The sequence below is a fragment of the Tyto alba genome, unplaced genomic scaffold (genome assembly GCF_018691265.1).
Source record: "Tyto alba isolate M040663 unplaced genomic scaffold, T.alba_DEE_v4.0 Super-Scaffold_1, whole genome shotgun sequence".
Classification (NCBI taxonomy): Eukaryota; Metazoa; Chordata; class Aves; order Strigiformes; family Tytonidae; genus Tyto; species Tyto alba.
The window spans coordinates 38,762,246-38,776,196 of record NW_024881261.1 but is presented as its reverse complement, the minus strand read 5'-3'; the positions used below and the strand labels follow the sequence as shown (position 1 = coordinate 38,776,196).

General features: G+C 47.0%; 1 protein-coding gene across 4 annotated transcripts in view; it reads right to left on the bottom strand.

Annotated features, from left to right (window-relative positions):
• Positions 1–552: 552 nt before the first annotated feature.
• RNLS (renalase, FAD dependent amine oxidase) overlaps positions 553–13,951 on the bottom strand; it is a 76,416-nt gene continuing 63,017 nt past the window's right edge. For 2 of the 4 annotated variants that reach the window (XM_042791444.1, XM_042791458.1), the window contains one exon: positions 867–5,703. In XM_042791444.1, coding sequence (XP_042647378.1) covers positions 5,369–5,703 — 335 coding nt within the window. In that variant the 3' untranslated portion in view covers positions 867–5,368. The other 2 variants (XM_042791454.1, XR_006165212.1) reach the window with 2 other exon arrangements.

The following is a 13,951-nucleotide window of genomic DNA, read 5'->3' as shown; positions in this document are numbered from 1 at the left end:
ACATCATCAACGAGCTCTTCAAGCAATCTGTAACCAGGGCTCCAGAAAACTGTGGGCTAGGAAGCTGGCTGGCAGACAAATACTATCCCTCACTTAAAAGCTGTCCACGCCTGGAGACATGGTCAGACCTTGAGTTGATTTGGTTAGACCTTGCATAGGCCATCCAACTTGAGAAGCATCCCAAGGCATGCCTCATCACTGACGCCCCATGACCAACACAACCACCATGACCAGAGCTGATCTGCATCAAAATAAATGACCACAGGTATGTATGAAAGCTCTGGGATCAATTGTGCATATTCCGTCTGTTACTTTCAGGGCTCCAAGTGCTCAGCAAAGGAGTAAACTCTGCAGCTCCATGGAGTTTCGTGCTGCTTCCAGTCAGGCTCCTCTCCTTGACATAATTTTCATGGGCTGTAAAAGTAGCAGGAGACCTAGCAAGACTGCTAGAGCTCAGCGCTTCTGAGTAGAGCCAGAAAAAGCTTTACTTCGAGCAAAGTAACCACTCACAGCACAGATCCTGGAAAATTCAATGCAATTCCATCCCAATAATTATTACAGCACACCAATAGACCTCCCTTTATTTATTTTTGCAAGATAGAGGCTAATGATGTTAACACTAAACCAGAATTCAATCCATCATAGTAAATTTTGTCATAAATCTAGACTAAGTTTAGCAGCCGACTTTGAAATTGCTATAAATGAGACTTCACAGCCTCTGCAAGACTCATAGCAGAATCTATGCAGCCATCGAAGTTGGAATGAGTAAATCCATCACCCCCACAAATCAGGAGAGGTTGAGTATGAAGAATCATTTGTCCTGGACAATCGGGCACAGCTTGTGTAACCTGAAAAAGAAAAGCATATAGGGTGACGGAAAATAAAGTATTTTATTTATCTGAGTTTCATGCCAGAAAAGTCCATATTCCTGAGAAACACACCTTCATACGAAGCACTCCTCTCATCCCAGATCATAGATCCAAGCATTAACAATCGAAGTACCATAGTAAAATATTTATATTCTGGAGTTAAATAATTAGAATAAAGCATTCCTGTATGTGGAAATTTAGAATGTTTACAGCCCCGTCCTGTCTTATTCTCAGTCCATCTCGGCAGAAATAAATTGCCTGACCCTGGATAGATGAGGCATGGAGATCTCTAAGCTAAAAGGTATGAAGATACACGATCTCACATCAGCAAAGGTGGTCTTGCAAAAACCCCCAGATAAGTGACCGTTCGACAAAGGAAAGGGAGCCTGCCATTTCCAAGAGAACCTGCAACACGATTGGGTCGACCAGGTGACCTTCCTGGACGGGAGGTGAGGTGGACTTCAGAGTAGTGACTGTCATGATGACCTGCCCATACTTCCCGCTGCCGTGCAAGCATACATACAGCCTTGGGACAACTCATCCTGTCTCCAGCTCTGCCACGCTGGTCTCCTTTTTCATCGGAGTAGCACAACAATTTTTAGACACTGCTAGAGATACAATCAACACTTTTGCTGTAAGTAGCACAGGACAAGTTCTGAATAAAGCTGCTTTGATAAATATTTAATGTCATTGTCAATGTATGCATTGTATTCACTTAAAACATGACCTTCCTGACACTCTACCTTAAATTAAACTTGTATCTGTGGAATGGCAGCTCTTGAGCAGTCCTGTGTAACATTTCTAAAAGTGAATGGACTTTGCCAGTACCTAGTAACCCGAAGCCACCTGGAACTCACGGGGAGAACAAGACTTCTTTCAGTACTGTGCTTCGTGACAAACACCAATGCGTGCCAAACAGCAGAGTAAAAGCACACAGCGCCCGTGTTTTTACCACGCCCGGCTGTGTCACACGTTGTTGTAGCCTGTTTCAAACCTACGCACAAAGGGTGAGGGTCCATGTTGTACCAAAGCAGTGCATCCCAGAGCAGCACCACAGAATCTCAGGATGGATGTAAGGCAGCAGCAGCAGCACGGGCTAACAAGTAAATGTGAGGGCAAGGCCAGGCTCAGGCTGAAGGGATAAAAAAAGGTAAGAAGATGCAGGACAGCTTGAGGATGAAGTGATCGGAGGAGGATGGTGCAAAGATACAGTCTGAGAAAAGGAATGACAAAACAAGACCTGTAAGGACGATATCTTGAAATTGTTTTTAGGAAAAAATACCTAAAAAGCCGGAGAGGAAGGGGAAAAAAGAGCAGAAAGCACAGCAGCAGACCAGCAACAGAGATCAAACCATAGAGATCATAAAGCATGATACAGAGAGCGCAATTTTCTTTTGATCATTTCTTGACTTTCTGCCTTTGGTCGAAAGATATGTTTTGGATTCCTGTGCAGTAAACCGTTACTGCATCCCATCGTGCGACTGTCAGCTTCAGTGAACAAGACCTAAAGTCCAAGGCATCTTGTTCAGTCCAGGGGATTTCTCCACTGATTCAAATGTACACTCAGCTGGCCGTGTCGTGATCTGCCATTTCCCAGCACAGATCAGCTGCAAAACACCCACATTTATGTTACTGGCTGCATTTTGTGTTACTGGAATGTTGGCATCGCACTGAAGGAGGTAATTATCTGAAATGAATTTGTAGCCAGTTGCGACCCATTCTCCATTATTCAACTTAACAGAAGAGTCTAGCCATGTACAGTAAATCCAGCCAGAGATTGTCTTTCTCAGACTAATTTTAGGTCAGTACTTCATTTATTCTTAAATTTTTCTTACAGATTGAGGCCACTGAGCATAAACAATGAAGAAAGGTTTAGCAGAAAAAGGCTTTTGGAGTGTCCTTCCTTCTTGATTACCCAGTGCTTATTATTGATGCTGCCTGTACCAAACAGCTACTGGTCTGTCATACTGATCACAGGATCAATACTTTCACATGTCAGCCTGCATCTTTTTGCCCGTGTGGCAAGACTGTGTGCTCAGTGTAGTAAAGGCCCTCACTCTAGACACTGGGGAAGGGAAGTTCTTCTGAAAGTGTTGTCCAACATGCATTCCAAATTACCCTCAGCTACATGGCACAGCCTGTCGTTATCTCCGTCTCAAAGAATTCAAGACTCAGCTGGACAAAACCATGGTCGAGGTCACCTAGTGCTGGCGACCGTTCTGCTTTCAACAGCAGGTTGGACTACAGACCTGAAAAGGTCCCTTCTGAGGTCCCCTCTGGAGAGGTCCAATTTCTATGATTCTGTGTTTTCCCAGTATTCCTTATATGCATAAAGTGTCTCTGTCAAAGGGATGTGATGGGCTAGGAAGCTGTTAGCTCTGAATCTAATAAAGTCTTATCGTAATTAAAGCAGGGGATCCAGAATTGCAGCTGTACTGCTAAGTAGTGTCAGTAGAAGTTTCAAAGTCCTAATCCCCCATGCGCCGTGGATAATTGTAATGTCTGCATTTTAATCCCAGGATTGTGTTTGGCCATGTGAAGGACATTAGAGCCGGATTTAATTAACAAGCAGGATAAATCCCGACTAAAAGAGTCAGGGGAAAGATGCAGCCATCTTATCGGTTCCCTCTGCTTCTGTGGCAACAGCTTATTATAACTGAAAGTAAAGGTAGTTTTAAGAGAAAGATGGAGCTCTGTCCCAGATATTTAATTTAGGCAGTGATTATTTTATGGGGTAGCAATAGAGATCTCTTTATTGAGATAACCGATCTCACCTACACTGACTTATTTGCAATCTTAGACATATTGACATTTGTCCACTGAATTAAAGACTGGTGATAATTCTTCCTGTGATGCAGACATAAAGTACAAGCAGCTGCTGAAGTTGGTGGTTTTAGCCAGTAGCATCCTGGTCAGCAGCAGGCAACAGAGGCAGGAGAAGAAAGCGGGAAGAGCTGTAAATTGTACAACAGTTTAAGAAAATAATAGAGCATCTTCCAGCAGTATGATATCTGAATGTACTTTGTAAATAGGGGAAACAGGATGCACACCCAGTGATTTAGGAAGACAACACTTTTGAAGCAATTGTGGAAAATAAGAGTTCATTCCTACAGTCACTGTTCCGGCTACCTCTAGAAGTTGAAGCAATAGGTACAAGGTTATAATAAATCCTCTGTGATCATAATTTTGCCAGGATTCAAAAAGCATAGTTGTTCAGTAGAATGGAATTGAGACTTTTTTTCTTGTATTTAGTGGTAAGAAATTAACTGCTGTTCTTGTCTCTTCCTTTATCCAAGTTTTCATGGTGAAATAAATCAGGACAGGCCATATATGATGCATATGCTTATATGCCACCTTTAACACTATGCTAAAAGTGTGAGTAGTGCAAGGAAAAGTCATATTAAGCCCTTTTCTTGCACACATAAATGAAGTAGCAGTATCTAGGGTGCATTAATTCTGTTTAAAAATACTTCTTACTTTGTTTTGGAAGCCCTTTCCAGAGCTGGTCTGTCTGTTGGAGATAGATCCAATTCTTCTCCTCTACCACCTGCAGCTCTTGTGCTCGCAAGCAGTTTTAAGCAGAAAGGTAACAGATAATGCAGAAGACCAGAAGTCACAGCCAGAAAAGGGTGCTTAACAATGACAACTGCACAAAGATACTGCTACCAGCAAAAAACCCCCCTGAGCTGATAAAGAGGAACATATAAAACATGTCATGATTTTTGTATGAGTTATCTGAAACATCAAAACCTATGTTAAAGTTGTTTTTATACGACAACTGAGAACAAATACTATGCACTGGGAAGTGATTTGCAAACTGCCAGTACCTAACTTGCAGAAAAATAAACTTTGTGCTAACGAGATCAGGTTCCTAAATTGGATGCAGATCAAGGACTATGAGCAGACTTCACAACAGTCATCTACAGTAACTTTTCCAGACTTCATAAAAGGAAAAATTTTTACGGGACTCCTTTAAGTAAATATTTTGCATCAACTTCCACATTCAATTTCACCAATGTAATTTAACTTAAGAGGCTTTGGATAAACATGTAGATACACTCCAATACTTTAGGAAATTGCCAACAATTTCCTTGGATTTTTAAAAGAAGTCTGTAAAATATACACATTTTGCTATTATTACCCTTAGGTAGTTTACTTTAAAATATTTTTTGCATAACATACTGTTAAATAGAACTTGGCCAAATCAAATAATGACGATTAGTACATCTGAACGCAAGGACTTCTGCTACTCTGTGGTAGGGTGGGAATTTTGCTAATAATATCACATGCTCTCAGATACAGAAGAGACAGATTGAGTCATATTTTTAAATACCAGCGAAAATCCCACTGAAGTACGTGGGATTTACTTCCTTCCTGTGCACTGCACGCCCTCCTTACCCGGAGTCCTGCATAACTTACTGCTGAGCCAGGTCCACTATGTGAAAAGGTGACTAGAGATGATCTGGCTGTTGTTGACCAGCCCTGGATGCTGCTCATGGCTACGTGGAGGAACTTAGGACGGATATCGAGCAACCACCCCCTTTCCTCTTGCTCTCCAAGGATGAAAACCACCGGGTTGTATGATGTCCTGTTTCTTGCGATACACAGCAAGTCAGTACATGGCATTGCCCCAGCAGCATCCTCCCAGCACAGAATACCTGAGAGTATCTCCATTTATGACACTTGATGCTGGCTAGTTTAGGTAGGGACGGCACAATCCTCTCCAGGTGGCTGAGAATTAACTGCTGCACCTCTGCAGGGTCTGAATCCAGGTGCTTGCTTCCAAACATCACAGTTGTGTGAACTACAACCGAGGGCCCAATTTCAGGAGACTCTGAAATAAAGAAGAGAGATGCTTTTGAAAGATTGTTCGCTAATACTTGTCTTCCACGCATGCTGACGAACTGTGCCTCCAGCCTAGGAGTCAATAAGAAGAGAAATATCTGTGGCACCACCCTCTTCTTCCAGCTGGAATAAACACAAGAAAAAAACCCACAGGTTGTTCACAAGAAGCACGGTGAAGAAATCCGAGCTTTTTGCAAAAATTGGCGACGGTTTTCTCATTGCAGTAACGTTAGCTCCACATATGTCTCCTAGAGGAACCTCAAGGCATTCCCACACCCTGTAAGTAGAAGCTGGAAGGAGCAGGGAATATACTGGAAGTGAACTCTTTCCCTTTTTTCTCCCCGACATTTCGACAGGCTCCACAAGGAGGGCAGCCACCTGGTGATTGTGGCAAACTGGCAAAAGAGAACAAGAACAAAAACCGCTTCGTAGGATTTTTTTTCCAGCCGTATCTACAAATAGGAACAATTAGTGCCCCTACAGCTGCAAGGCCCCTGGAGGCATGCGGTCGCAGCCGCTCACCTGCAAGGTCTTGCTTGGGTGGGGGTTGTGGAGGTGAGGCTTTCCAAAGGGCTGCACTTGCAGCTGGGACTCACGCTATCACTGGCAATGGTAAAGAGGAAACCCTTTACCGAAGGCTGAAGCTCACCCAGCCATGCGGCAAGATTAAGGAATTGGATGATGCACAGGTTTTTTTTGGTTTGTTTTTTTTTTTTTTTTGTTTTTTTTTTTTTTTTTTTTTTACCCCTTGGACGGAAGATTATTCTTGGGGATGCAATGGCTCTGCCTGCCTCTCGTGGTGACCGACCCCGCAGGCACGTGGAGCCCTCCCGAGCGCGGCAGCGCACGCCGGATGCGGAGCAAGCGAACTGCAGCCGCCTGCCCCGCCAGCCACTGCCCTGCCAGCCTCCGAACGGCCCGGGGAGCGCCGGCAGCTGGGACACCACAGCCAATTTGCTTACCCACCTCTGTCAGGCCGATTTATAGTCTTCCTCCCCTGTGCGTTTGCAAGGCGCGTCCCCTTAAGGGGACAATCTCTGCCACATGGGAAGATGGAAGACTTGAACATGGAATCGTCATGAGACAAAACTTATCTTTAGGGGAAAGGAAGGGAAAAAAGAAGACTGCTTGTTGCATTACTGTGAAAAACATCTGCTCCCTCGATAACTGGTTGCATACTGGCCGTGGAAAAGTATTTGCATAGGTGAAAGGCTAGAATAAAAACAATACTTTACATTTACGGAGGGGGAGAAGAGGAGCAGAAGTCAAGGCAGGTTAGTTTGAGAAATCAGCACCTCCTTTTGGCCTGCACAAGTGAGCTCAAATTTTGCTGCTCTAGTAACTTCCAGGAAACTGATGTACAGTTGTCTACATGCATGGTTTGGCGAGTGTGAACCTTCCATACAACTTCAGTCCTCAGGCAAATATGTGGAAGTGAACAAAACTAAAAAAAAAAAAAAAAAAAAAAAAACCACAACCAAAACAAAACAAAACAAAAAACAAACAAACAAACAAACAAACAAACAAAATTAAAAAAGAGAGTTTGTCCCTTCAAAGTCAATCACGCTGCAGCACGAGTGCTGATGTTCATCACAACAGACTTGGAAACAGCCAAGCTTCATTCCGGCTGGGGCTGGTTGTAGGTTCTCTAGAGCAAGGGACTTTTGTCCCTGCCAGCATGTTGGTTTGTCACCTTACAGACTTGGTCTGGACAGCCAACAACCAACGGCCAGAGAATTTGCCTAGAATAGCAGATTTTCAGGCTCAGTGTTTTCCCTGTGCCAAGGCACGATGAGGACCCAGCCGATCCTTGTGTGAGTCATTCCTGATGGGGCTGTTCCGCTTCAAATGAGCAGGATGCATTTGCTGGAACAAGGACATGACCCGGGTTCTGCTGTATTTCAGCTGAGAGCTCAAACTCACCGAGCTGGTCGTCAGATTAAGTGATTCCCTCTCGCCCCATTAACCAGAAATTCCCTCTTTTGGAAGCAGAAAGCCTCTTCTGGCTAAATCTTTGTTTAAATGAACACATTCCTAGAAAAATATTTTAGTTTCAGCAAATGAGCATTTTATGACCAAGGAATCTACAAAGGGGCAGTTGAACACCTTCTTACCAGTTCTGGCTGTTGGGTACGAAGCCTGATAGAAATCTTTATCTCTGCTTTGTTGGTGAAGAGATCTCCAGCTCCTCTAGCTGGAGATGTCCTTTGAGAAGATGACAAATTCCACCTTTCTAAAGGCAACCAAAATGTCTTTCTCTGATAAGATTTCTGTCCTGGGCTGATCACTTCACAACACACCTCTGAGGAGCAGCAGTACCATGTCCTAGTACCCACAGCAAGCATGAAAGCAATGGCTTTAGCTTCAGTTGGAAGGATCCCTTCACTGAGTCACTTTCTTGGGTGGTCCAGCTCAGCCAACCCTTGCTCTTGAGAACTGGGAAAATGTGGCAAAAAGGGTGGGAAGATGTTTCCTGGTTGTGATCGGGAATGCACGCTGACAGGCCGCATCGGAAGGCACCAAGCCATGGTGGGGTCTTTTCCCAAGGTTCTCCTTTTTCAAGTGAGGCACTCCTAAGAGCAGATCACTCACTTCACTCCCTGAGTTGGGCTTGCAAGCTCTGTTTTCAGCGAGTACTAGAGCTCTTTTCCTGGGTGATTTCCTGAAATGCCCAGAAATTTTGAGTCTGTTTCCTGTTTCAATCGGAGGTGCTCATTTTGCTCTCTCGTGTCTTGGGCAGTAATCAGGGATGGACAGGTCCAAGATACCCACCCGCCATGGATTTGGGATGACAGCAGGGCAGACCGGGGGACTAAGACTGTAGAGTGAAACAAAGACCGCTCTTGTCTGGAAGCAGAGGATTAACCCGAGGGTTCATCTTCTTCCCCAAGCTCTGATGAACTGATTGCCTGAGTCTAACATTCAGCCTCAGCCTCATCTTTGTGAGATTCCTCCTGCCACCCTCAAGCCTGGTTTCACAGGCTGTCACAGGACATATCTCTGTTCGCATCAGCTTTTCCAACAGCCTGGAAAAACATCAGAAATTCTGCTCAGTCTCTCCTTCCCATTTTGGGGGAGAAAACAGGTATTCTGATGTCTCTAGATAGAGACTGTCAGGGACAGAAGACCAAGTGGGGAAGCCTATTAGGTACCTTGGGATTTATTGTAGTGTACATGGTATTCTGGCAAATTCTTCCACATAGACTTGGTAAAAAGCTCATGAAAAGATGCCTAAGCATTTTAATAAAATAAATATTCATTGCTTGCTGTGACTTGTTATAGCCAATGATTCTTGGACAAGGCTGCCTTCTTTCAAATCTCTCATCTCTTCCATAGCATGGACAAAACAAGTTTCAGGAGAACAGGCAGCTCGTTGAGTTTTTAATTCCTCCTTTGAGCTACTGATAGTTTGGAGAGCTTCCAGAGGCCACTGAGTCACAGCCTTCCAGTACTGAAATGTGCAGCCTGCGAGGATCAAGTTTAGCCTCAAGCTTTTTACTTTCGTCTACAAAAATACTGGCTAAGAGAGGAGTTTAAAATAGATCCTTCCCTGAAAGCAATGGGGTATCTCAGCCTTGATGCACCAGGTATGAATGACTGCTCAGCTGTCGCAGGAGTAAAACCGTCATTTTCCTCCCAACACATTTACATCAGGCTGCAACAGCTAGCTTAAAAACAAAGGCTTCTGGCAGGGCTTCTCATCAGATTTTAATTTCCTTTATTTGTGGCAAAGATGAGAACTTTCCACAGCCATGCCAGCAGATGACGAAGTAGCACGGGAGACGTGGCAAGCCCAGGAGCGCTCGGCAAGGCAAGGGGGAATGGTCTGAGGGTGAATGGAAGCAGCACAAAAGCTTTCATCTGCTCCCAGTTCTCCTCCCCTCTCATCCCAGCTTCACGGCAATTAATCCAATCGGTTGATGGGGTAGAGGGCATAAGATGTCGGGTGGATCAGAGCTAGAATGAGAGGGCAGAGTTGGCTCTACCTTACACTTACTTAACGAGCGAGAAGCCGCTCTGCCAGCACTGGCAGCATCCTCAGCGTCTGCAGCTGCGGAGGGACTCCACTGAAAACCTCCGAGCAGCGAGCTTGCGCCCGGCTCTCCTTCCTCCCGTGCCGCACCGCTGCACCTGGTCTAACCCTGCCGGCCTGCCTCCGTTAACTCGCAGCAGGGGGAAAGCAGCTTTTTGTGCAGAGACCCTGCTGAGCCCGCGGCCGAGGAGGGAAGCACTCGCATCACCCTGTGCAGTGACAGCGGTTTGGCCGATGCGGTTGGTGCCCGAGGGTCAGGCTCTCCTCTTCCCCACGGCACAGGGAAGAGGCAGTACTACAACTGCAGGTTTCCTTGGCCCCCGTGTCAAGTCTTCCTCATTCTCCTGTTAATTTCTTTCGCTCTGCTGCATTGCGCGGGCCTGACACAGGCAGAGCGTAGATGCAAAGCAATGAATGTGTGGGTAAACACATTCCTTTCAAGACTCCTTTTGCTTCCATGTAAACAGAAAAGAACCGTGCCATCTCCGGCGTACCGTCCCACTCAGCCCAGCCTCCCACCCGTGACAGGGAAGGTGTTGCAGGAGCCGCTACATCCCTGCCTGGCCCGGCGGCAGCGGCTGGGGCTGTGCCTGTGTCGTGGTTTGGGCCTGATTGGCAGCCAACCACAATGCAGCACCTCTCTCTCCCTTCCCCTCCGGCAATGAGAAGGGACAGAGAGCCAGGCTTGGGGTTCAAGATAGGACTGGGATGGGGGAAAATCCCCCTTTTATGATCACAAGCAAAAGGCAGACTCGTTAGGGGAAGAAAAAGAGAACATATATTTATTACAGACACTAACAACACATAACAGAGTAGGACAGTGAGAAGCATTGCCACATCTTGAGAACACCTTCCCCCCACCCCTCCCTTCTCCCCGGGCTCAGCTCTGCTCCCGATATCTCTACCTCCTCCCCCAGTGGCGCAGGGGCAGGGAATGGGGGGTGCAGTCAGCGCTGCCACTTCCTTCATGTTCGGTGAGGGGAGTGTCCAAAACTTGTTCCCCCTGCTCCATCGTGGTCCCCCTCTCACAGCAGACAGTCCTCCACAAACTTTCTCCGACTTGAATTCCTCCCATGGGCCGCAGCGTTCCCCACACTGCTCCGTCATGGGTCACTAACTTCCTCTGACTGGATTCCCTCCCACGGCTGCAGCCCTTCCCGAGCTGCTCCGGCGTGGGACTCCCCCGCATGCTGCAATCCTCCCAGCGCTGAATTACAGCAGTGGGGCTGCCTTTTCCCATGAGACCCCGGCCTTCTTCGGGCACAGAACCTTGATCAGCCGAGCAGGAACAACAGGCTGTAATTCAATGTCTGCTCCACCGTAGATCTTCATGGGTGGCAGGGGGGGCCGCCCTGCCGTCTCACCACAGGATACAGGGGGGTCTCTGCTCCGGCACACCTCCCCCCTCCTTTCTTCCTCCGTTCCTCCACTGACCTTGGTGTTCATGCAGCTGCAGCAACTCCTCCTCACAAGTCCCACTGCCCGTCACCACGTCCCTTCTTAAATACGTTATCGCAGAGGCGCAGCTGATGGGCTCAGTTTCCCAAACAGAAGTGGAGCTGATGTGGAGCTGGGGGAGCTTCGAGAAGCTTCTCACAGGGGCCCGCCCCAATAGCCCCCTCCCCTGCCACCAAAAAACTCCACCACTCACTCAACCCAGAACAGCCTGGCTTGTGGGAACGGGAAGAGGGGCAGAGCCGGGCTCTGATGGGGGTCCCAGATTTAACACGGCCACCCACCCTGGGATGTCTTGGCCACCACCAAGTCTCGGCTACCACCACTATCTACATGCAGTTGTTCTGAGCAGCCTGCAAGGCCGAGTGGAGTAGTAGGGATGAACAAATCCCAGGTTTTTTGTCTCAAAGTATGAAGTTCCACCAGTTCTTCGCAGACAAGCCTAGTCCACAAAGACCTTAGGGGAGATGCTGAAGCACTTCAGACCAAAGTCCAGCTGCACCATCAGTCTTATCAGCAGTGTCTTCCCCTCTTACAGAGTCTGAAGCCACATATATGAAAAAGGAAAACAGATGAACTGAAAAGACAGGAGATTAAATAAATGCGGAATTAAGGAAGCGGGGAATTTAAAAGTGAGGATCTAACTGCATCTTCCACATACTAAGGGAAAGTGACAGAGATGACAGAGCCAGACTTTTCTTAGAAGTTCAAAGCAACAGGAAAAGAGCCAGCAGGCACAACTGCAACAAGAGAAAATCCCAGTTGGGCATGAGGATACAGCCCCTTCCCGTGTGAGCGGGGCATCTGTGTGAGCGGGGCATCAGTGGTGGGGGGTCTCCATCCTCGGGGAACTGCCCCAACCCGCGGGGACACCTGCTGTAGCCGTGACATTTGCTCTGCTGGCAGCAGGGCCAGGCCAGAGACCCCCACCCCACTGCCTCCAGCTGGGGCCGGGCAGGTTTGTATTAAAGAACAAGCAAAAACCCCCCCAAAACAGATGAGGAAGACCTCCAAGACTGAGCAGCGTGAAGCACAAGCTGTCACAGGTAGAGGACATGCTATCTGGAAGGAGTGTCAAGGACAGAAAGCATGAAAGCAATCCGCTCACCGTACACTGAATTTCAACCAGTTATAATCGTGAATTAAGCACCAGAAAAGTCTCCCCATGCTGAACTCCCTGGGAAAACTGGATCTTGACCTGGGACTGAGGGGAAAGTTGTCTGGATTGTGAGCAGAAGGTGGCCATCAGCTTGTTAACATTTCGGGACTGTGTCTCAACACTCATCACTAATTCCCAGCAGGAGAAATCACACAGGCTGTGTAAAGAAAGAGGAGGACAGACTGCTGACAGCGAGAATTTGTGCAGGATTAAGCCTGTTAGGAGTATTATCTTCCAGAAAAAGGATGGGGCTCATAAAAGATGCCCTGGAGAGGAGCACAGAGAACAGAGACCAGGGCCACATCCCCAGCACAGTGGCTTGTGGCTCAAGAGCATCTGGCATCAGAAAGGTGGCTCCTAGCTTTGAAGAACACATTTAGTGCAGAATTGTAAGATGGAAGAGCATGGTGTCCTGGGTGAAGCTGCTCAGTAAAGCTGCTTGGGCTAGAAGAGTAGCTGTCACTACTATGGTGGGATAAAAAGACTTGTGGGCAAAATTCTCCACACTCTGTACTGCAGGACAGTGACAATATGAATAGCCCACGGTGCCAAGCCCTCCCACGGGGACCTCCTTTTGCCCTGGGGAGTTCTCAGATTATATTAAGGGTGTCAAGTTAGCTTCTGTGGTGGCCACGTCCTCCTTACCTTCAGTCTCAGGGAAGGAAGGAGACAGAGAGATCACTAAAGCATAAACAACGCAATAAAACAAAACATAACTTCTCAGAGGAAGCCCACAGTGGATTATCTGTCCACCAAAATCTTCTCCCTTTCAAAATGCAAAAGCTACTTTTCTCTAGTGAATATATGCCAAGGTCATGGTTCAGAGTCCCTATATTCAAAAGGTATTTTAGAGATTAGCTGCGATCCCTGGGATCCACTGATGCCTGAAGTTAGCAGGGAGAACACCATCAGAGCCTGAAAGTCATAGGATTCATTTTGGTATCTATCATGTTTTGGGAGCGTGACAGGTTGAATAATAACTGTGGAAGGGGAGGAACTGGCAGGTAACACGGATTTCAAGGCACCAGGAAGGGGACAGAGCACAGTGCTCTTGGGATTTTATTAATGGCAGAAGGTACCCTAAGAAGGACCCATCTGCCCTCTGACACTGCCCACTTGGCAAAGATGGGGAAAAGCAGCTATAGCTTCTCCTACTCTCCCCGATAAAGCAGAATTTGTCCCAACAACATTCTAGGAGGGAAAACCATGTCTGAGGGCCGTCATGGAGCACGTCTTGCAGTTGCTCAGCTGAAAGGCTCTGAAGCAAGAAACCCCGTACCACAAGGGACACGGTGGTGGTGCGCTGTGCCTCAGAGGCCCTGCAAAGCCCATGAATCCACTGACCCTCAGGAGAATGAGATCTACTTTGATAAAGGCATAAAGGCGAGCAGTCAAGACCTGCGGATCAGTTCGCAGGCTCCATAGATACATCCACAAAAGGTCCACCGAGAGGACTGAAAATATTTACTTGCTCAGCTGAGCTGACATCAAAACTTGCCAGACAGCGAACGTGGACAAAGCCTGAAGAATTGCCTGGTTTTGCCACGGGGGCTTGGTTGGACTCACTTCCCAGTTAATTTATTAGTGTGT